Source organism: Barbus barbus, assembly GCF_936440315.1.
Source record: "Barbus barbus genome assembly, chromosome: 40".
NCBI lineage: Eukaryota > Metazoa > Chordata > Actinopteri > Cypriniformes > Cyprinidae > Barbus > Barbus barbus.
In genome coordinates, this window is record NC_136718.1 from 10,808,075 (window position 1) to 10,830,592 (window position 22,518).

Sequence of the window (22,518 nt, forward strand, 5' to 3'; positions counted from 1 at the left end):
AAATTTACAAAATATCTTCTTGGAACATGATCTTTTCTTAATGTCCTAATGATTTTTTGCATAAAAGAAAAATGGATAATTTTGACCCATACAATGTATTTTTGGCTATTGCTACAAATATACCCCAGCGACTTAAGACTGGTTTTGTGATCCAGGGTCACACATGGTAAACAAATAAGTTCAAACATGCACAGGAACCAATGAGACCTGTTCTAGCATACAACACACAAGCTTCCATGTTTGCCACATGTATGTGTGTTTATTTGTGAATAAAGCCTAAATTAAATCAGTACATTATATAAAACCATCATATCTCTTCACAAGCCTTAGATTAAACCAGATTATAAATTTCATGGGTCTGGAAATGATGACAGGATTTTCATTTTTGGGTGAACTATCCCTTTAAGTATGTGTTTTATAATAATACAATGACTTGAACAATGACTCACATAGGAATGACAATCCTGAAACATGAATTATTGCTTATGTCATCAGCATGATAGGAGCACTGCATGATCAAAATAAATCTCTCTATAGATCAAAGCAAGAGCTGCTCAAATCATCTTAGCATGAACACACAAGAATAAGCTTACATAAAACTAAAGCATGTATTCCGTTTAAGGAGGCAAGTAGAGGCTGGAGAGGTGAAAGGGTTTATGGGCTCCTTCAGTTTTTCAGTTTATTTATCTGCTGGCTCCTAATGACACCCCCTGCTCTGGTTTTGCCTAAAGGGGCCCCTGGCCCCGTCCTCGAGCTTTTGAAAGGCCAAAGAAAGTCAGCGGATCAAACCAGGTGGCTCAGATCCCTTTTATGGCACATAATACTACACACACACACCAAGAAATAGCAATGTGTGAAAACTCACTGTTATTTCCTGTTTCCACAGAACTGTTAGTTCTGTGTGTGTCTGCTGCCATGCTTGTCAACCATGTGAACACACACTCTCACAGTAGACAAAAGCATATTTGAGCACAATGATGAGCGGAGAGGCTCATCAGATAACAGTTATGTTAAAGCAGACATACATAATTCCAGACAAGATGCAAAATGAGCAAAATGTGGAAGCACATGTCATGTCCTCAAACCTGTAAGACAACATATTTTAGCCAGTAAAGCCTGTTATCACACAATTAATCCACGAGTGAAATTCAAAATGACAACACAAACTAGGGCTGAGCGATTAATTGCATTTGTGATAATATCGCGATATGAAAAAACGCGATTTTTCAACGGCAGAGGTTGTGATTACACTGTCACGTGACACGCGAGAGTAAAGAGGTGTGTTCAACTTGAAGATCGATTGGTGTATGACATCAAAGTACAGCAAGCGAAAGCATAAGGAGACGTCTGCTCTCTTATATAGCTTATAGCTCTCGCAGTATTAGATGACACAGCGATCGGTCTAGTTGCGCTGCTTCAAGTCGAACACATCTAAGCAGTCTTCAGAGGAAGCATCAAGTTGGCACGCTATGTTGCCAAGTCCGCAGTTTGCGGTCTTACATATCATGCAGAATTGACGCGCTGCATGTAAATGATATCACTTTGTTGTATTTGAGTTCCTTTGGAATTCTTCAGCTTTTAAGAACTGCCGGGTTTTCTGGTAGTGGGCGGGACTAGCCATGAAAGCCATGTTTCTAGCATCTGTAAAACTGCGTTTTTCCATCTCAAAAACATATCTAAATTACGACCTATGCTCTCAAGGTCAAATGCAGAAATACTAATTCATGCGTTTATGACCTCAAGGTTAGACTATTGTAATGCTTTATTGGGTGGTTGTTCTGCACGCTTGATCAACAAATTACAGTTGGTCCAAAATGCAGCAGGTAGACTCCTTACTAGAACCAGGAAGTATGACCACATTAGCCCAGTTTTGTCAACACTGCATTGGCTCCCCATCAAACATCGTATAGATTTTAAAATCTTGTTAATTACTTATAAAGCCCTGAATGGCTTAGCTCCTCAGTACTTGAGCAAACTCTTATCACATTATAGTCCTCCACGTCTGCTGCGTTCTCAAAACTCTGGCCATTTGATAATACCTAGAATATCAGAATCGACTGCGGGCGGCAGATCCTTTTCCTATGTAGCACCCAAACTCTGGAACAATCTACCTAATACTGTTCGGGAGGCAGACACACTCTGTCAGTTTAAATCTAGATTAAAGACACATTTCTTTAACCTAGCTTACACATAACACACTAATATGCTTCTATTATTCAAATCCATTAAAGGATTGTTAGGCTGCATTAATTAGATCAACCGGAACCGGGAACACTCCCCATAACACATGATGTACTCGTTACATCATAAGAAGTATGGCATCTACGCTAATATTTGTCTGTTTCTATTCTGTTTCTCAGTCCGTGTCCGGATCAGATGGTGGATCGGCGCCGGGAGATGATGTATGTGGCCCTGACCGTCGGCGGAGGCCGGACACCTGGATGAGCCCCGGGGACATATCCCCAGTGAAGACCTCAACTTAAAATACAATAAAATGTAAAATAAAACAAATAACTAAAAATATAATAAAATACTGAACTACATAATACTATTATTGTTAGAAATTGCAACAATATAAAAATAGAAATATAATACATTTCTACATTTAAAATTTTAATTAAAACAATACGTAAACAATAAATAAACAATAATATCCTGGCTAGAGGAGAACTGGCCACCCGACTGAGCCTGGTTTCTCCCAAGGTTTTTTTCTCCATTCTGTCACAGAGGGAGTTTTGGTTCCTTGCCGCTGTCGCCTCTGGCTGGCTCAGTTGGGGACACTTAAGTTCTAGCGATTATCATCGATTTGATTTCACAGATACTATTTAAACTAAACTGAGCTAGACAATGACATCTCTGAATTCAATAATGAAATGCCTTTAACTGAAAATTGAGTGTTTAATCTTATTATTATACATTACTGACACTCTATCCTCCAATTTGATTCTGTTAAGTGCTTTGACACAATCTGTATTGTTAAAAGCGCTATATAAATAAAGGTGACTTGACTTGACTTGATTGCGCAAACGACAATCTCATAGGCTGGCACTCACCTATTATCCTCCCTTTTTTGATTTCAGTGAATCAGTTCGAGCGAACGCAGACAACCTGATTAATATTCATGAAGCCAGCAGCTCAATAATCCTTAGTGTGTTTTATATTGTTCTTATTAGTAGTAGAATTCGTAATAGTTTTATCTTATCAGTATTATTTGTAGTTTTTTTCCCCTTTTTTTATAGAAACACTAAATGACAAACAATATCTTAAGCACCAGACCTAAATTCAGTCAACATGACAAATATGCATTCAGACATGGTTATTCTAATTACTAAAGTTCTATCTTCATTCAATGCTAAATTATCATAATATCATATAATGTTTGACTGAATGATGCTAAGTGAGATATTTATAAAAACTGTGCCATTTTCCAAACATAAGCTTTATATATATATATATATATATATATATATATATATATATATATATATATTAGTGCTGTAAATCGATTAAAAAATTGAATCGCGTTAATCACAGTCCTGGACTGTGATTAATCACGATTAATTTCAAATTTAAAATACTAGAATTTACCTGTAAATGTGTTGAAATAAAGGAATGCATGGAAACTGAACCTTTCACACCTCCGCCAGGTATGAGACTTATTATTCTTTTGTTTTAATTCAGCCATTATCAGCCTTTACACCAGGGCTCGACAGTGCGAGCATTTCACTCGCATTTGCGACTAAAAATAGATGTGTGCGAACTGGAAAATGTATTTAGGAGCACAAGTGCGAATACAAAACAAAATACAAAACAGCCTAACTTATACAGTAGCCTATAACAAACGTATTAATTTATTCTGTTTATTTATGGAAAAATTGCGATGCAGCCTCATATGATTACTTTAGAACTTTAAAAAGGCAACGGTTTAATTTAAATGAGCACAAAAGCGGAGCGAGTTAAAGTGAAGACGCGCTGAATGACGCACATTCGCCACTAGAGGGCGCTGCCGTTACCCCGGTAACCCAGTAAACAAATCAGCTGCGCTACTTTCCTAAAACTGTGTAAATAATGTCTCACACTCACAGTCATTTAGATATTTATATTCGCTTTAGTCTTCACAATAGCATCAAATAATTCTTTCTTAATGAGCTATTTATTTTCAAACATTTTTTCTAACCTAAAACATGGCCCATCCACTGATCTATAATAGAGAACAGTGGGCCTATCTATATATCAACGACTGATTCGTTATTATTGTTCAGTAACACAAGCTCCATTAGTTAACATGAAAAAGACAATGACTGCATTTATTAATAATGCTATCTTAATTTCAACTTTTAATAATACATTATAAAATCAAAAGTTGTCTTAATATAATTCAATGGAGCTAACATTAACTAACATAGTTGTATTTTTTATTAATCAACATTAACAAAGAATATTAACTACTGCAACAATTAGCTATTGCACATTTTTAGTTAATGTTAACCTGCTTTAACTAATGTTAACAAATGGGACCTTACTTACATATTGTTCTTTCGTTCATTTGAACAATCTTTTGCACTCTAATCTTGAAACACTTGTTTACTTTATATTTTTATGTATTTTTTTATAAAAGTCTTTTAGTAAATTATCTTTAATAAAGTTATTTAACCTGTTAGGAGGACAACACTTTTTTTCACTTAGAAATTATATATTGTGATTTAAGAACAAAAACATATGACAAAAGCTTCAATGATTATTGTGAAAATTTTATACCGACACAGTTTAATAGGATTATAACTAATTACATAATTAGCCTATTAAATAGTGTCTGAAATAAAATTATTTAAAAACCTTGTGTACTTTCTGTATTCTGATAAATTAAATAATTGTGCTTGTAAATGTCTCTTTGTATCCCCTTATTAAGCTAAAACACCTAATTTGAAAACTTTGCATTGCGCCCCTAAATGTTTTTAATGCGCTCCTAAATTTTTTGACTTAGGAGCACATGTGCTCCTAGGGGAAAAGGTAAGCGTCAAGCCCTGCTTTACACTGGCAATAAAACATTTACTTCAATCCCAGTACACATTTACCCAACTATTATCAAAAGTATTTCTAAATAAATACAACAAAACATTTTCTTGCGACCTTACATGGAGTATTATGATAAAATGTATTATGAAGAAGAATTGGACCTGTTCTGCAGGTGCATTAGAGCTAACATTAGAATCATGCTACATAAGACAGTTTATGAGATTAATAGTACACTTTTACTCACTTTAAACCACCATCGAGTGTTTGTAATAACTTCCTTTTGCGATCACGTGTATATAGGCCACTTTGTGCGGCCGCGGTACATTAGAAAAATAACCGCTCTGTAATTTTTCCCGCAAATGTATTTTCAAAATAGTCACCCCCTTCTAATGAACATGTTTGACTACTTTAGTTAGTACAAATCTTAATGTTTAAGCATATAATGATATTTTATTATATATAATGATATGAATTGTGTGCTTCTAATTTTATAGCAACAGTTTGGACAGGACCCTTTTATCAGCCTTTACACAGAATCATTCATCGTTCCAAACCTGCATGACTTTCTGTGGTACGTAAAAATGACATTGGATGATGTTGGTAACCACAGTTTTGGTGACCACTGACTTCCACTGTGTGGATAAAAAAGAAAAAAAAAGTTTCTCAAAGTATCTTCATTTTTGTTCCACAGAAGAAAAGAAAGACATAAAGGTTTGAAGTGAGAGTAAATTATAACAGAGTTTTCATTTTTGGGTGAACTATCACTTTAAACTCAAAACTCTTGAGCTGCGACAAATGACTTAATCTTGAAAATAAATTAATCAGTCAATCATTTCTTCATTAATCAATAAAATCAACATTACACCTCTGCCCAATGCTCTCCAATAAACAAAGTTCAGTGTATTTATATAATGTATATGTACTGTAAGTTTATGCAATATATACTTCATTGTGGTCTAAAATGTATATTTTACTAAATAAAAGTGAAGTAATTTCTTTCATTAAATTTGTGTTCATTTAAAACCTAATGATCCAAAATGACTTAATCTTAATGATATTTACATGCACACAATGTGATGTAATTGAAGCTTAACAATTTATTCAATTGATTTTGGACGCACTGCTTTGTAAAATAGAAATGCTTGCATTATAAGAATAACATAAGAATAATAACCAATGTGCCTGTTTTATAGAAACTACTTTTATAGAGAACTTCTGTTCTCCATGAACAGCCCAATTACCTAATTGATTATTAAATCTTTTGTCTATTAATTTGATTAGAAATTCTGATCCACCACGTGATATTTCCAAAAATAAATAAATAAATACTACTAATAAGAATATTTTTCTGAATACTTATGAATGCCTCCAACAAACTGAGGTATCCTCAAAACGTTTGACTTACAACATGCACTGTAAATGGAAAGGATGCCAGGATTACTTTTTCTTAACTTTCAGGTCATAAGTATGGCAAGATTATAACCATACTTTCAGGATTTCAGAAAGAAATCATGGTATCGTGACAACCCTACACCACAGACTTCCATTTCTGTCAGCGCATTTTTTTTTCAAACTCTAAGGCGAGTTAAAATTACTCTCTGTGGTTACTGACAGCATATGAAAAATTGTGTCAGTAGTTTAACCCGTTTTGAACCCAAACATTCCTCTAATTTAAAAAGAAATAATGATGCTCAAAACACTGACATGCTGCAACAGAGTAAAAGGAGGTCAGAACCTTTTAAAACGTCTCATAATACAGATTTGTTAGTACAGACTAGGTTCAGTTGAGCTCAAACTGACATGGTGCGTGTTCCTGGGCATCTGAATGGCCAGTGTGCTTTTCTCTCCTCCCCGGCCAAGCAGCTGGTCTCTGGGAACCAGAGCACTTCCTCGGCCAGGTGCAGCGTTCAAAGAGCTTGCTCTCACTCTTTATCTCTCTCTCTTTGCACTTTATGGAGTGCAGGATCAGAAGAAAGTAATGAAGCAGTCTTGCCTCATTTACAATAACAAAGAATATGGAGAAATATCCGTTAGAAAGTAAAAAATTCAGGACAAAGTTGAATCGAGCTGCCATTAAAAAACCTGTTAGAGCAGCTCTTCCACCAAGAGAACCAGACACTGCCATTTTTCCCTCTCTCTCCCTTCTCTAATCCCATAAATTCCACTGCACCTTTGGCCTCATTTTGAACCCAAAACACCAGAGACGAGGGAGACACCCACACCACTCCACACACTCTTTGTGTGCATGTAGGAGAGAAAAATGTAAGGCTGATATCATTAAAGTGATGCAGACACTGGAATAGCATGTTGGGGTGGATGCTGGATTTTTAGTGAATAGCGGTCAAAGCTATTGCACAATATTAGAGTGTATTAAATAAGACTGCACAATATATAGGAAAAATACAAAGCATTCATGCGTGCAATCCAGATTTTGGCCATTCATTGCAACTGCATTAAGAGCAACAAGAATGTTTTTTCAAAAGAAGAAAAAAAGAGTAAAGGGATGGTAAATCATGAGAGAACCTAATGCTATCTCAACACTCTTTCTTTATCTTACCGTGGCAGTCATCTTGTCACTTTCCGCCATGATAGCGGAGGAGTACTTGTTGGATGGCATCACTATTTCAGTCGTCTTTTTTATTTCTTCCTCTCAATCCTGTCAAAAAAAGAAACATTAGACTTGGATAAATGTCAAAAAGAGGCAAAACATAGCAAATATGACTTCAAAAAAACATAAAGGACCTCTGAGAAATAATTAATGGATAAGTGTTACAGACTACATTGACCTCTGTCTCAACTAAATATGTGATCACATTTGACTTTAGGAGACTCAAATATCCTTTGAGGACAATAAATAGAAAAATAGGTCAAGTCAAGTCACCTTTATTTATATAGAGCTTTATACAGTACTGATTGTGTCAAAGCAGCTTTACAGTATCAACAGGAAAATAGCTTGTCAATAATGCAAGAGGACAATGACGAAGATTCATTTTCAATTCAATGAATCCTCTCAGGTCATCAGTGCGCGATCCAGCCAGGACGCGATCTTCCCAGATGTCCTTCACTCCGGCGCCGGGACGCCACGGACCCTGGGTGCACCAGCAGCGGAAGACGTGAGCCAGGACCCGGGCGACGACCTTTCCCCCTCCGGTCTTCGGGATCTCTACCCGGAACCGCTTCGCTCCCCTCCGCGAGACGGAACGCGACTAGTAAGCCAATTCTCAAATAACTACTATGATGACTTTAGTTCTACCCATTTAAATGATAGAAGTACTTCTTTGTTTTATAAAAGAACTACCTTTTGTTGGTATTGTGAGTGCACACAAATACAAGTGGACCCTTTACAGGTCCGAATGATGTATTACTCTTAGCTTTATCAAAAAAAAAAAAAAATGACGGCGTAGGCTACTTTAATTTGTTTTCACTGAAAAAAATCCAAAGCTGGTGCCTTCATGTCCTGCAGAGCGCACTTTAACTTCCACTCTCTGCACAAACTTAGATATAGGCTGGCGCACATTATTATTATAGCGCAGGTTTAACGTTTAAACATTGCTTAAAACTCTTTTAGGAGAAGGGGAAAAAAAAGACGGGCTCGGGTCGGACTCGGGCCGGTAATTCTGATAAGATGTCGGACACGGGCCGGGCTAGGGCCTGAGAGTCTCGGGCCAGGGCCAGGCTAGGGCCTAAATTTGAGGCCCGTGCAGGGCTCTAAGTAATTGGTCTGACAGTTTCTGAGAATTGAATGGATCATTTTTGGATTATTGATGGCTTACACAATAATAGATTGTTTAGAAGTTTTGAAGAGTGTGACAGTTGTCAGTTTTGATCAGCAAGCCATGTGCTTAGTTATTGTGTAAACTGTACACAATTGTACTTACTGATTTGCAAACATGGGCCAAAACGCATGCAATTTGCTTAAATTAATAAGAAATTCAAATCTGGTGTAAACAAGAAATTAATTGTTTACACTATGAGAAAACCTAAAACACAATGCAATGTACATTTCAAAATATGGGTAAAACAACTGTGAAAAATCAAAAAGGAAAATTCCTTCATATTAACATGGTTCTCTGGGCACTTTTTTATGGATTTTTCTTAGAGGTCAGAATTCTGGTTTTATTGTCACAATCCAATCAATCTTATTGGAGAACTGAGCCAAAGTGATTAAGAAAACTTTAAATTCAGTTTTTTAATGAATTTCTAATTATTTGTTGAATCCCACAGAAGAGAGCAAGTAATTTTTGGAATGATATGAGGGTGAGTAAATGATGACAAATGTTTCATATTTGGGTGAACTGCCTTGTAATACTGTCATGTTTAATATCATTATCTAGAGTTTATGTTCAGCTGTAGTCCAAAAATATCACGAGGTAGAAACATTTAGCCTGTCAACACAACACTCATCAGTCATTCATGCTTTCAGATCACAGCTGTTGTTCACGTTACACCCTGAGGGTGGCGAATGCATTTCTGTGTCATTATAACTCATAATGACCTTTTCCCATCGCTTTGGAAGGCAGTTATAGCCTATATAAAAGTCTATATCTGACATGCACACTAGTTTTGGGGAAATAGGGAAACTGGGTAAAGTGTCAAACCACATTAAGCAAACAGGACACAGGCAAGGCCTCCAGGTGCATCCTACAAGAAATGGCTAAATGACATTGTGCTTAAGTCTGCAGACAAGAACGTGCAAGTACACACACAAAGGCACTTACTTCTTAACTTCTATGGATCTCATTTCAAGTCATTATCTAAGTGACAATGCGTAAGTTTTCCTTATGGGTCCTATAAACACACATGCTCTCTCCACAGCCCAGTGGGAGAACTGAGAAGTGAATAAGAGTGAATACAATAAGAGGCCACATCAAAGGTCTATGTGAATGACAGATTGTCGACTGAACCTAATGTGAGGAAGGTTTTTGTATAAACGCACCTTTGAGTGTGTATGTGTGTGTTTGAATCTGCCACAATGATCACAAAACCTATATTAAGTTTCACATAAAAAGAGATTAAGCTCATTATCAAATTCTATTATGAATAATAAAATAGCACAAAACATGTTTCCTCAAATACTGTAATGATAAAGAATGTGCATCAGGTCTGTTTTTTTTTTTTTTTTTTTTATTAGTCCATTTAAGAATGTGCTGCGAAATTAATTGTTATTCTATTGAAATTGTACAATAACATTTATAAGTGTAACAGATTATCGAAAGAAAAAAAATTGGTGAGCGGGGACTTGGTTCTATACTTTGGTTGTTGATTAGATCTGTAGATGTGGGCATTGCACTCAAAAGTGGAGGCAAGTGAACCGAAGACTTTAGATATACCAAGACGGATATACCAATATATGGTGGAATACGTTCTGTTTTCTAAATATAACAGCAATTGGCCAGTTGGTAAAATCATTACATCACTGCCGTTAGAAGCTCCGGTTGCCATGGGCTCTGTCCCAAATCACACCCTAAACCCTTGCGATCTTCCTCTGAGTCCACAAATTTTCTTGATGTCTGCTGCATAGCTCGTCTCAGTGTGGGCTCGGCAGAAGTGCTTATCGAAGGTGCAACGGCTGCAAAGTGGGCACTCATGAGCATCCTTCTGAAAGCTAAAATGACAAATTGGACACCCTAATTTATGGACCTAACGAACAAACGCTCGTGGTTGCCATTGTAAGCCCTCAACACTGCAAGTACACATGAAAAGTGCCATTTGGGACAGGACCAAAGAAACAGTGAGTGTTCTGAGACGTGTGATTAGGACTGCATGTGCACATTTACTGGTTCAGCCTGAAATCTAAGATTTTTCTATACTATTTGAGCATAAAAAAACAACATTAATGGGACCATTCATGTCAGATTTTGTTGTTGATTTCAGGATTTCCCCATTCAAGTAAATAGGACTTGGTCTTGGGTGCCTGAAATAGCTGCCTGGAGGCGTTGGAAATATAGCCACCAAGTGATCAGACTTTCCTTGAAAGGGACTTTGGGTAAACCTTAGCTTGCAGGGGCAGGGTTTCGGCAGAACACGTGACTGGATAAATCCTGCAGCATGCTTGTGGCTAGAAGAGATACAGCTGCCGCTACTGGGCATGCGCACATCAATATAGCGTAATTTTTGTCACTGACATGACTTTTTAGTTAAAAATTAAAGGTCAAAATACACGTTGAAAACATACATGGAATAACATGCATTTAGAAAAATCATAGTGTGAATTTTCATTTAATGCTAAAGTAAAAAAAACAAGTTTTAAGCAATATTTGAGACCGGAAAAAAAACAGTTCGTAAACGAATGAAACATCACTAGTTTCTTAATCTGCGTGCACCGAGGATACAGATACTCTCAGATAGCCTAGTAATAAAAGCCGAGAGAAGGTCGCGGTATTCGAGCTGGCCATATCGTTGTAACTTCAAAGTGCATTCTCATTGTTACTGGTGATTTGATTGAAGTCTGAGTCATTTCTATGCAGCAGCGCAAAGCCAAAGTGACGGCGCGGCATTCCTTCGAGAGGCCCCGCGGGCACGCCGTACAGTCTACCAACGCCAATTAGCACGTTACCCTCGCTCAGATGCACGCTCGACTCAACTCACATTCACCCCGCTGCGGAATTCACCTGCACTCAGCGCCCCCCTGCACGCGCTCACATATCTGTTGTTTTAAAGGGATAGCTCACTCGAAAATGAAAGTCCAGAGTCATCATATACTCGACCTCATGTTGGACCAAACCTGTGTGATTATCTTTCTTCATAGGAACACAAAATGAGCGGTTAGGCAGAATGACAGCCTCATTCGTCGTTATTCCCTTTTCCTAAAAGATGCAAGGAAAGTGAACGATGACCGAGATTGAACCACGTCTCATTTTGTGTTCCACAGAAGAGAGTCATACTTTTTGGGATGAGTAAGTAAAACAATGACAGAACTTTCATTTTCAGTTAACTATAAATGCATGGCAATACGCTTAAGAGAAAAGGACAGAAATATAAATTAGATGTTTCCATAATTAATTATGCTGCAAAAGTGAGACGTTGTCAGAACAGTAAAAACTTTAATCCGCGTGACGCGCGTTATAACACTTCTATGACGTCAACGAAATAAACCGGTTTTAATGCAACAAAAATTATTTGAGAGCATTTACTTCATAAAGTTAGGAAAAAAAGATTAAACCACAAAATTAAAAATATTGGTTTCAATAATTTTAATATGTGAGGAAAGCCCTCTTTTTGTACGCTGCATCTTCATCAAACATCTGGATTTTCACGAGAACACGTAAATCTTAGAATAATCGATTTTGAATAGAAATTCGTCCGAAAATGTGTACAAAACACTAAAGAACTCAGACCGGTAATGCAGGAAAATGAGGAATAAATCTCACAAAAGTTCCCCACGCTTATATAATGACCTATAAGACGAGCTTTCCGCGCGCCTCAGCCATGCGCGCTCGATAACCACACACTATCTCATGCTCTCACAACAACAAATTAAATACTTTCTAGATGCATATAGAGTCTACAGGTTAAAGTAACTCAAATAAAAGTAAGTTTGAGCAAGTAGTCTATATCATCAGACATGTGTGGCCACGCTGCACTTGAACTCTCCTCGAGAACGCGCACTAGTGCTCCATGCAGAAGAGGTATGAAACTTACCTGTCTCTGGAGAAGTAGTGTTATTACAGAAACGCAGAGACTGAAGGTGCCGTTAGAGTAGTCCACTGCCAAAGTGCGGAGGTATGTCACACTAATCTTTGCTGGTACACACGCCTTTAAACCCTTAGGGTGAATATGTAAATGGAGTCTCGTTCACAAGGACCGCTCGGTCTTTCGCCTCTACACTCAGGCGTGACTTTTCCCGGGTCTCGAATCGCACTCCCACTAAATAAAAGCTACTTTTACCTCCTACTGTTTAACCCTTTCTCAGGATGAGATGGGTATGCCATGCACGTGTTCTGTGAGATTCTATTTTGTGCCATAAAATATGCTTATTTTTACTCTCGCTTACAGAACTACTTCTTAATGTTTACTGGATTGCTTATCACACAGTTTTCTATATGTAGGCTATCTATAATGTTGGGAATTATTAAATATGGGTCTTTTTCTTTTATGCCAAAAGTGATTAACATATTAAAGATCATGTCCCATGAAGATATTTAGTAAATTTCCTACAATAAATAAAATGCATTAAAACTTTATTTTTTGATTAGTAGGCTAATATGCATTGCTAATAACTTCATTTGGACAACTTTAAAGGCGATTTTCTCAATATTTGATTGTTTTGCACCCTCAGATTCCAGATTTTCAAATAGTTGTATCTCAGACAAATATTGTACTATCCTAAACCAAACCATACATTTAAGTTTATTTATTCAGTTTTCAGATGATGTATAAATCTCAGTTTAAAAAAATTGACCCTATTTGACCCTTATTGACCCTAGTTTTGTGGTCCAGCCTGAACTCACATAAGTTGTTTATATGGTAGATACAAAATGGACAATTATACAACATTTTGAAGAAAAACATAAAAAATTTGTTATTTGCTTTGTTAAATAATATTAAATTAATTTCCTGAGCTATGTTTTATGTTTCTGCCTATTTAAGGGTTAATGTCTTGGAAGTTCATCGGCACAGATTTGATGTAGCCTGAATAAAACGAAATTATCTACTTTTTGCAAAGAAAATAATATTTACGTATCTTGTCTTCTATGAGAGTTTAATTAATGCATACAAACATCCAGATTATCACTGCACTACAAAATTTCCCGATCACATATGCACAAGTATGAGAATAACGAAAGTGCTGATCGTGGACTCGTTGGGCAGCGGAAGTGTGGAAGCAGATGTGAGTTCAGGGTATCAACTGCAGAGAAACAATGTTGCAGTTACATTTCACGAATGATACATTACCCGATAATGTCAGCACTGACTTTCAGAATCTGAATAAATTCAGTGAACAGGTAGGAATCCAGTATGCTGCGAGCGGAAAGTGGGAATTATGATCCTAATGAATGAGTTTAGTGTATTTGTGATCAACAGATTTTCTGTATAATTTCATTAGATGTAAATAAACGGGTCTGTCGATCATCTCGCCTTCAGAAAAAAGTCGCCTGATGTGTCTATAACGTTTCGTCGCGTGTGATTACCATAACACTTAGCATTAGCACGACTAACCTGAGCTTCTTTAGTGATGTAGAGGCCAAACGCGACCACGATAAACTTATATTTACTGCATTTAGACACGTCATAAAACCATATCATGCAGTTTTATCCTTTATATGAAAGTGTTCTTATTTTAGCCTTCTGCTGATAAATGTCCATTTTATTTTACTACTTTATTTTATTGTATATGTTGATTTTTTTAAGTTTATATTTTAATGGATGAAAAACTCAGGAAGTGCAGCCAATAAGACACTTGAGTCTTTGGGAACGCATTCAAAACTGTTTAAAAGCATCCCAAGATATACCTCATAAAGTTGGTCGGTGGAAATTTGTAGAATTTAAAATATATTAGGTAGTTTTGATTTATTTAATGTTCATGTGACTACATTATTTTTCCATACTTCCATTACTTTTTTCATAATTTATAATAGTGAAATAGGAAATAGTGGTTTGTGTAATTACCTGCGTGTTTCTCTGCTACTTAAAAGGTGTCTGTATTAATATACATTAATATGCATATAATATATTTTATGCTTTTCACCTAGATAGTGCAGATATGCAACCTTCATTCAATGCCAATTACTCAGCTTTATTTTTTTTCCCCATTGCAGCAATTTGTGAGTCTGATAGAGATCTTATACGGGTTCCTTCTAGAACCCAAAGAGGTGAGTCAACGCTCTGAGATTACATCTCTGTAAAGCCATTTCTGTGTGTTAAATCATTGCCAGTAACTGCATGAAAGGATAAAATATGTACCTTAAATGCAGTACAATTTGTTTTGTATAAAAGTGTCTGCAAATGCATGAACCAAACATTTTTTTTAAAGGAATGGTTCACCCAAAACTGAAAATTTGCTGACAATTTACTCACATTTAGGCCATCCAAGATGTAGATGAGTTTGTCTCTTCATCATAACGGATTTAGAGAAATTTAGCATTATATGTGACTGGGTGCCATCAGAATAAGAGTCCTAACAGCTGATTAAAACATCAGAGTAATTCACAAGTAATCCACACCACTCCAGTCCATAAATGAATGTCTTGTGAAGTGAACAGCTCTGGAAGAAAACAAATGTTTGTAAGAAACAAATCCATCCTTTAGACATTTTTAAATTGCTTCTGGCAAAAATACAAATCTTGTATCCATAATATTGCTTACTCCAGGGAAAAAGTTGTTTTGTCTGAATTAGGTACAGGCAAGCTGGTACAGAAAGACTGATTATGTGAATGTTTATTGTGATAACTTGTAAAATTGTGAAAATATGTAGTTAACAGGATTCACACACAAATAAAAGTTACACATTGTGCTTCTTCCTCATCAGTCAGAGCGGTTCTTGCGTCAGCTGACAGAGTTTGCTGGAGAGAATGGGATGAGTGCAGGACCACTCAGGGCTCTGATGAAGAGTGTCCTCCTCCTACCTCATGGTAAATCCTTCAGGACCCTCATCTTGAACAAATCGAGCACCTTTATCTGAAATTTCACCAATGAATAATGCAGTCCCTTCCCCTGGTGATAACATCAAATGTAGTCGTTTAGCCTGACCCCAGCACTGATCAAAACATGCTATGATCCTAATCTCACTGAGTGATTGTTCAGTTTATTTTACACCAAATTGCTGCATTATGCGTCTAGAGGATCCTAACATATGCAAATAGCCCTTGTAGCAAATTGCCCCTGGGAATCTGGACCTAATGTCACATGTAGACTGGTCGACCCTACCAATCAGTATGCATTGGTATGCTGCTACATTTGCATGCAATGATTATCCTGCTGCCTGTGCTTTTAGACATTAGAATGAAGAGGAACGTATCAAATTACTAATCATACTGATGGGCCAAAATGATGGGGGGGGGGGGGGGGGGTGTAGAATGATAAGAATCTGAGAAATCAGACAGAGATGTAAAAACCGTATAGGCTGTATTTCAAAACCTAGTAAGCTGCCTACGTAGGTAGCACAAGTGTACTCTCTGTAAAGACCGTTTCAAAAGGTATTAAAAAAGTATAAAAATCTGCATCTTTTTTACGTTTTACATCAATACATCATATGATTAGTCATTTAAACGAGCCATAGAATGCATTGATCCAAATGTATTGTTACACCCCTATTTAATTGATACATTATTAGGGTACCATATCAGTTAGAATGCTGCCTATTTAGTTCCCTAGGATTTGGAACAGAGATATAATGTGCATATAGAAGCAATTTAAATGTCTTCTTTCCTTCTCAGGTGCTTTAAAAAGAAACCTAACAGCTGAACAGGTGAAGGCAGACTTGCTCTCATTAGGTACCATCTTTCCCATCATCTGTACCTGTTTGATTATATTTGTCACAAGTCAATATTTAACAGTGGGATCTACTGCTTAATTACAGGATTAAATGAAGACAAGGCCAGTCATTTCTCTGACCAGGTTTGTCTTAAAATATTTATTTAATTGTTTTTCCATGTGTTTGTGGATGGGTATGACTGGAAGATTCAGTATGTCTACATCTTCCATTTCTCAGTGGAGAATCCACTACCCTGTTTTGTCCAGACTGGCCGTGGGACAGACACTAATGGTCAACCAGCTTGTTGACATGGAATGGAAATTTGGTGGTAAGCAACGGATAAACATTAGCATGTAAATCTGTATTATCTACAGCGCAAATAAGAATATAAGTAATGTGATTAAATAATATGTGAGTAATTAAGATGCATATTTCTTTACAGTTACTGTTGGTACTAGTGAGCTGCAAAAGACCGGAAACATTTTTCTACAGGTAAAACTCTTTACATTTATCACAAGATTGATTTTAAGATACATTTACCCTTTACATGATTCTGAATCAGATTTAAAGGGTTAGTTCACCCAAAAATTCTGTCATTAATTACTCACTCTCATGTCGTTACAAACCTGTAAGACCTTTGTTCATCTTCGGAACACAAATTAAGATATTTTTGATTAAATCTGAGAGCTCTCAGCCCCTCTGTAGACAGCAACACAACTGCAATGTTCCCATCTCCAGAAACATAGCGAGGACATCGGCGAAATAGTCCATGGGACATCAGTGGTTCAACCGTAATTTTATAAAGCAGTGAGAATACATTTTGTGCGCAAAGGAAACAAAAATAACTACTTTATTGAACAATTCTTCATCAATTCTTCTATGGATGAACCCCTGATGTCACATGGACTATTTTGCCGATGTCCTTGCTACATTTCTGGAGCTGGGAACATGGTAGTTTTGTTGCTGTCTACAGAGGGGCTGAGAGCTCTCAGATTTAATCAAAAATATCTTCATTTGTGTTCCGAAGATGAACAAAGGTCTTACGGGTTTGTAACGACATGAGGGTGAGTAATTAAAGGGTTAGTTCACCCAAAAATGAAAATTAGTCCATGTTTTACTCACCCTCAAGGCATCCTAGGTGTATATGACTTTCTTCTTTCAGACGAATCCAATCAGAATAATGTTCAAAATTGTCCTGGCTCTTCTAAGCTCTATCATTGCAGTCAGCAGGTGTTTCTGCTACACAGTCCAAAACACGTCAAATAAAGTGCGCAAATCCATAAAAAAACTTGCCTCAAATTTCTCCGGGGTGAATAAAGGCATCCTGTAGCGAAACAATGCATTTTTGTAAAAAAAATAAAATAATCCATATTAAAACGATATAAACAGTTTTGTGTAACTTCTGCTATCTGTTGTACGCGCGTTCACAAGAGACTGCCTTTCCAGCGGATGACGTAGGAGCAGTAACACACAGCGCACCAACGTTTGTTTATAGGAGCAAAGGAAGCAACATTTCCTTACTTTAGCATAGGAAAACCAGTCTCTTCTTGGCTTATATCGAAATCCTCCGTCATTTTTCTTTACAAATCCTCGTTTTGTGCTTCTAATTCGTGACCAGCATTTTGTTTTGTTCTCTCTCTGCCTTTGTCACTAATCACGCAACACCGACGTCCTACGTCATCCGCTGGAATGGCTTCCGCGTACCACCGTTAGATGAAGCGAGAGAGATGTGTTTATTACATTTGAAATATGGATATTTTACTTACAAAAACACAGCGATTCTCTACAGGAGGCCTTTATTCACAAGGGAGACGTGTGAGGCATGTTTTTTGCACACTTTATTTTATGTGTTTTGAACTGTGTAACTGTGTACACCCGCTGACTGCAATGATAGAGCTTAGAAGAGCCAGAACAATTTTTAATACAACTCCGACTGGATTCATCTGAAAGAAGAAAGTCGTATACACCTAGGATGGCATGAGGGTGAGTAAATAACAGGATAATTTTCATTTTTGGGTGAACTAACCCTTTAAGGTTGTATTAGGCTATAGAATGTTTGTCGAAAAAAAGTCAGTTCCAGTCTGCAGATTTCGGGTGGTCAGATTTGACAGATTTCACCGAAAATTGTACAGTGTATGATAGGCAAAGCTGCAGACTATGATTTCACCCATTATGATTCCAGAGGATATGAGACATGTTTGATATTTTGAGCTAATTTTAGAACTTTAGAATTTTTATTTGTCATGCTGCATCTAGCAATGAGAGGCTTATTTTTGCACGAGAGTTTGTCTCAGACATTCAGTGTATGATGCCCACTCTGTAACCATTTATAAAATGTATGATGCTTAGTGTTTTAAAAATGCATTCAGATTTTAAAAGTTGTGTATATTCCAACCTCTCAAATATTTAATCCGGTACTTAAGTGCGTGAAGAAATTTAACAGAACCTGAGATTTCTATACAAGATTCATACAACACAAAGTCATCTGAAGCAAAATGATAGTTCTGAGCAAGAAATTTTTTTTTGTAATCTATAAACCAATAAACAATACAGCAGGTTATAAATTATTGAGAGATTTTTCATTTTTGGGTGGAGTATCTTTTTAAATGAGTGAGATGATTAGTAGAGTAGCCTAATTATTAATTATCTAAGTATATTTAGACTCATGTAACACAGAAGTTTTATTTATATAAAAAATGAGAGATGAGGCAGGAAATGATAGAGAGAAAGATTCTTGCCGACTTAATGAGAACCTTAGCACATGCACTAACCGCACCAGGATCATGAGAGACTGCATGATCACAAGCATCTGAATCAGTGCACTCCAGCAAAACACTCAAGCCTCAGGGATCGATGGTGTGCTATTAGTCGTCTTGGAAGAAAATGTATTTTCTTAATGGCAGGTAACTGTCAAAGTAAATAATTATGTCGTCATCTTCCTCTTTTATATTTTAAAAGTACATACCATCTCCTTTTATCCTAGCTAAAATATAAATATTGTCAGTTTCTAATTATGCTTCCAATTAACTGCACTCTAATGTGGAGAAAATACCTTTTCATGGCTCCCCTGGAATATTATATTAGTCATATTATACCTATGGTGGGGTATATTTGGCTAATCTTTGGTATTATGTTGTTTTTCACTTGCAGTATAATGTTTCCTTTAGTGATCAAACTCTTGATCTGTAATATCTCTCTGCTTTAGGAAGTTTTAGAGTTATTAGACAAAATATACAGGCTCACTCGCTTTTTCTTTCTTCTCACAGCTGAAGCTGGTGATCAGAAAAGGAAACACGACAGAAAATGTGTACATAGGTAAGTTTTCTCCAAATCCATTGTCTTGTTGTAACAAGTTGTAACATACTGTATACGATTCAGCAGCTTTAATGTAATTTTGTTTGTATCTGTCCACATTAGAGCTGACTTTACCTCAGTTCTACAACTTCCTCCATGAGATGGAGCGCGCCAAAGCCAGTATGGATTGTTTCAGTTAACCGAGGTCTTTGTAACTGAGGTGTGTTTGCCTCTTTGCCTGTTGAACAGTAAAACACTGTAATGATGTTCCCATACTCACCAAATGATTTAAGAAGAAACTTTAATAATTATAATTCTCTAATCTTAAGAAGTTGTGTGATTGTTTGCACCCTTGTACACCCTTGTTTTTGTTTGGTACAAAGATGACATTACACATTCATACTCTTTATTGATGATCTTCTGTTTATTAAACCTTTTATACATGTCTTTGTACCAGCATATGTACTTTGTTCACTAATAAATTAATATATTTTAAATAAAAAGCCACTACTTAAGACATTTTTCAAATCAAACCATCTGCTTATTGTATTAATAACATAATTACAAATCAAATAAAATGTAAATTTATAACGTTTTAATTAATGGTAATGAATTTGAAACTTTGACTATTACTGCTAGTAGGTCTACTACAGAAATGTATTAATTTTGCTGTCAGCAGACATTTGAAAAGTGTTTGCCTTTATCAAAGGCTGTCATGCTTTACAAAGAGTCAGATGGATGTAATAAATGAACACTGTGTTAAATATGAGTTCCCTAGATGGTATTTGTGTCCTGAAGCAACTTAATATCAAGACTGACAATATCAAAAGAACACACCCAGTGGCTGTGTAGATAAATAATCCAATTGATTTGTCCTTACATGTCATTGTGTCCCTCTCTTTGAGCAGTAATACTTCCGTTCTTTTCATTCTGAGAAATCTAGTTAATTTAGGCCTGTTTTCATAATCTAATTTTCTCAATTATTGACTGCTACTCTTCTGTCTGCATGTGCAGAATGTGCAGGTCATGAGTCATTAGCACCAGGTTCTCCACAACTTGCTGTGTGGTTCATTAGATGCGTGGCGCTTGTTTGGCACACTCGCATAACAATTATTTGCATAGCTTCATAAAATTAGAGCGGAACCACTGATGTCACATGGACTATTTTAACAATGTCCTTACTAGGTTTCTGGGCCTTGAACTTGGTAGTTCCCTTGCTGTCTATAGAGGGTCAGAAAGCTCTCGGATTTCATCAAAAATATCATAATTTGTGTTACGAAGATGAATGAAGATCTTACAGGTTTGGAACTACATGAGGGTGAGTAGAATTAACTATCTCTTTAAAATCTATAAGCCAGAAGGATTGTGAAGCTCTACTTTCACCCTCAATTTTTACCTACTCTTCCTCTCATTCTCTAAAACAACCTTTATTTACATAAGATAACCCAAATATGAAAATACAGGGTGAATTTGAACACTCTGCCCTAAACAAACACGTTCTAGCTTGCTATTGGGGTGATGGAGGAATGCTGCAAAACTGTCACAGGACAGATGTGAGGGACGGCTATATATACAGGCAATTAAATTGTATCTCAGTGGACAAAACAGAAAAAAAAATCCCCAGTTTTATGAGGGCCAGAAGGTCTGAGCCATAGTAAATATGCAGAGAATGTTACAAACAATCTATGTAAACACACTAAGCATTCATTCAAACCCCTTTTCCCAACCAGTAAGAAGAATAGCCAGCTGAAAGCAAGCAATTCATGAAAAGCTTGAAGCAGGTTTAAGAAATAAAATGGATTGTAACACCCATCGTTACTGGTAAATATTACCAAGACTCACGTTAATGATATAATAATCTGTGTGCTGTTAAAATGTTTACAGAGATCTTCCTCAAGCAGTCAATTATTCCTCATATTAATGGTCATATTAATCTAATGAGACTAATGCATCAAATTAGAAATAATTGTCAATGAGAGCATATAAAAAAGCAAAGAAATGTAACAGTAAAGGGAAAAATCATTTAAACCTCTATGGATGTCTTTGCCTCATTTGATACCAATGTAAAACAGCTTGTTTCAACAAGCACTTCTGAAGTTGGGAGAGCTGGAGGAGAAGGTAGACGTCACTTAGCAAAGAAAATAAAGGACTCAAACAGTTTTTTAAAAGCTGACAGGTATCAAGTTACGTAGCTGCTTGTGGTATCTAGACAGTGGGACATTTTATTGCCAAACTTAAAAACCTCGGTTACAACTCTTGCTAAACAAACAACAAGATTGCTTGCATAGTTTGGGATGCTGTTGAGTCGGTACACCAAAAGCTGTGAAAGTAAAAGCTATCATCACTGACCTCAGTGTGGCCCTAAACTTTATAATGTAGCCCGAGGTGCACATCAAAAAATCAAATGATGTTGTGGCAATGTTCTTGGGACTGTGTTTTTTACATTTACAATTACGACTTGCTATGACATAAATATGTTCTGGAAGAATAGGGCAAACCAGTTCTCAAGTTGTGTCAGTTAAAATCAAATTACCACTTTATGCAAGGGTGTGTTGACGTATGAAAAATATGTCCTACGTTCATCACAATGTAAAAACAAAATCTTTCATCGTTTGAAAACTGCCAACTGTCTGCTGTACAAAGATATTGCAAAATTCTTGCTCGTTTTGCGCAATAGGGTAGATAATAGGTGTTTGAAATGATCAAATGCAGACCTCATAAAACATCATTCGATATTTCATGAATAGTACTAATACAGTACATTGATCAATTGAATTTAAAGTTATATCTAAAGT

The 22,518-nt window shown here is 36.5% G+C and overlaps 2 protein-coding genes across 4 annotated transcripts in view; one reads left to right on the forward strand and one right to left on the reverse strand.

The window, feature by feature from the left end:
• Positions 1-12,866, reverse strand: part of LOC306859925 (DNA (cytosine-5)-methyltransferase 3B-like) — a 56,504-nt gene extending 43,638 nt beyond the window's left edge. The window contains exons 1-2 of the mRNA XM_079401340.1: positions 12,658-12,866; positions 7,574-7,672 (exon numbers count right to left, since the gene is read on the reverse strand). Of these exons, the coding sequence (XP_079257466.1) occupies positions 7,574-7,633 (60 nt within the window). The 5' untranslated portion in view covers positions 7,634-7,672; positions 12,658-12,866. The remainder of the gene's footprint in view (positions 1-7,573; positions 7,673-12,657) is intronic.
• Positions 12,867-13,782: 916 nt separating this feature from the next.
• LOC306859513 (COMM domain-containing protein 7-like) lies at positions 13,783-21,324 on the forward strand. Of its 3 annotated transcripts, XM_079400569.1 has the most exons (10): positions 13,811-13,961; positions 14,775-14,828; positions 15,485-15,587; positions 16,392-16,448; positions 16,535-16,572; positions 16,667-16,757; positions 16,872-16,921; positions 19,696-19,744; positions 19,847-19,943; positions 20,909-21,324. In XM_079400569.1, the coding sequence occupies exons 1-9, from the start codon at positions 13,878-13,880 to the stop codon at positions 19,921-19,923; spliced, it is 603 nt and encodes a 200-aa protein (XP_079256695.1). In that variant the 5' UTR covers positions 13,811-13,877; the 3' UTR covers positions 19,924-19,943; positions 20,909-21,324. The 3 variants fall into 3 exon arrangements, with proteins under 3 accessions (XP_079256696.1, XP_079256695.1, XP_079256694.1); XM_079400570.1 differs by lacking the exon at positions 20,909-21,324 and having other exon boundaries at positions 13,783-13,846; positions 19,847-20,600; XM_079400568.1 differs by lacking the exon at positions 20,909-21,324 and having other exon boundaries at positions 19,847-20,601.
• Positions 21,325-22,518: the final 1,194 nt, after the last annotated feature.

Excerpts from the sequence above, each read along its gene's own strand:
- LOC306859513 (XM_079400569.1), top strand. The coding sequence starts at position 13,878 with ATGTTGCAGTTACATTTCACGAATGATACATTACCCGATAATGTCAGC. Across the intron at positions 14,829-15,484 it reads TCCTTCTAGAACCCAAAGAG|TCAGAGCGGTTCTTGCGTCA; the intron begins GTGAGTCAACGC and ends CTTCCTCATCAG. Across the intron at positions 16,922-19,695 it reads CCGGAAACATTTTTCTACAG|CTGAAGCTGGTGATCAGAAA; the intron begins GTAAAACTCTTT and ends TTCTTCTCACAG.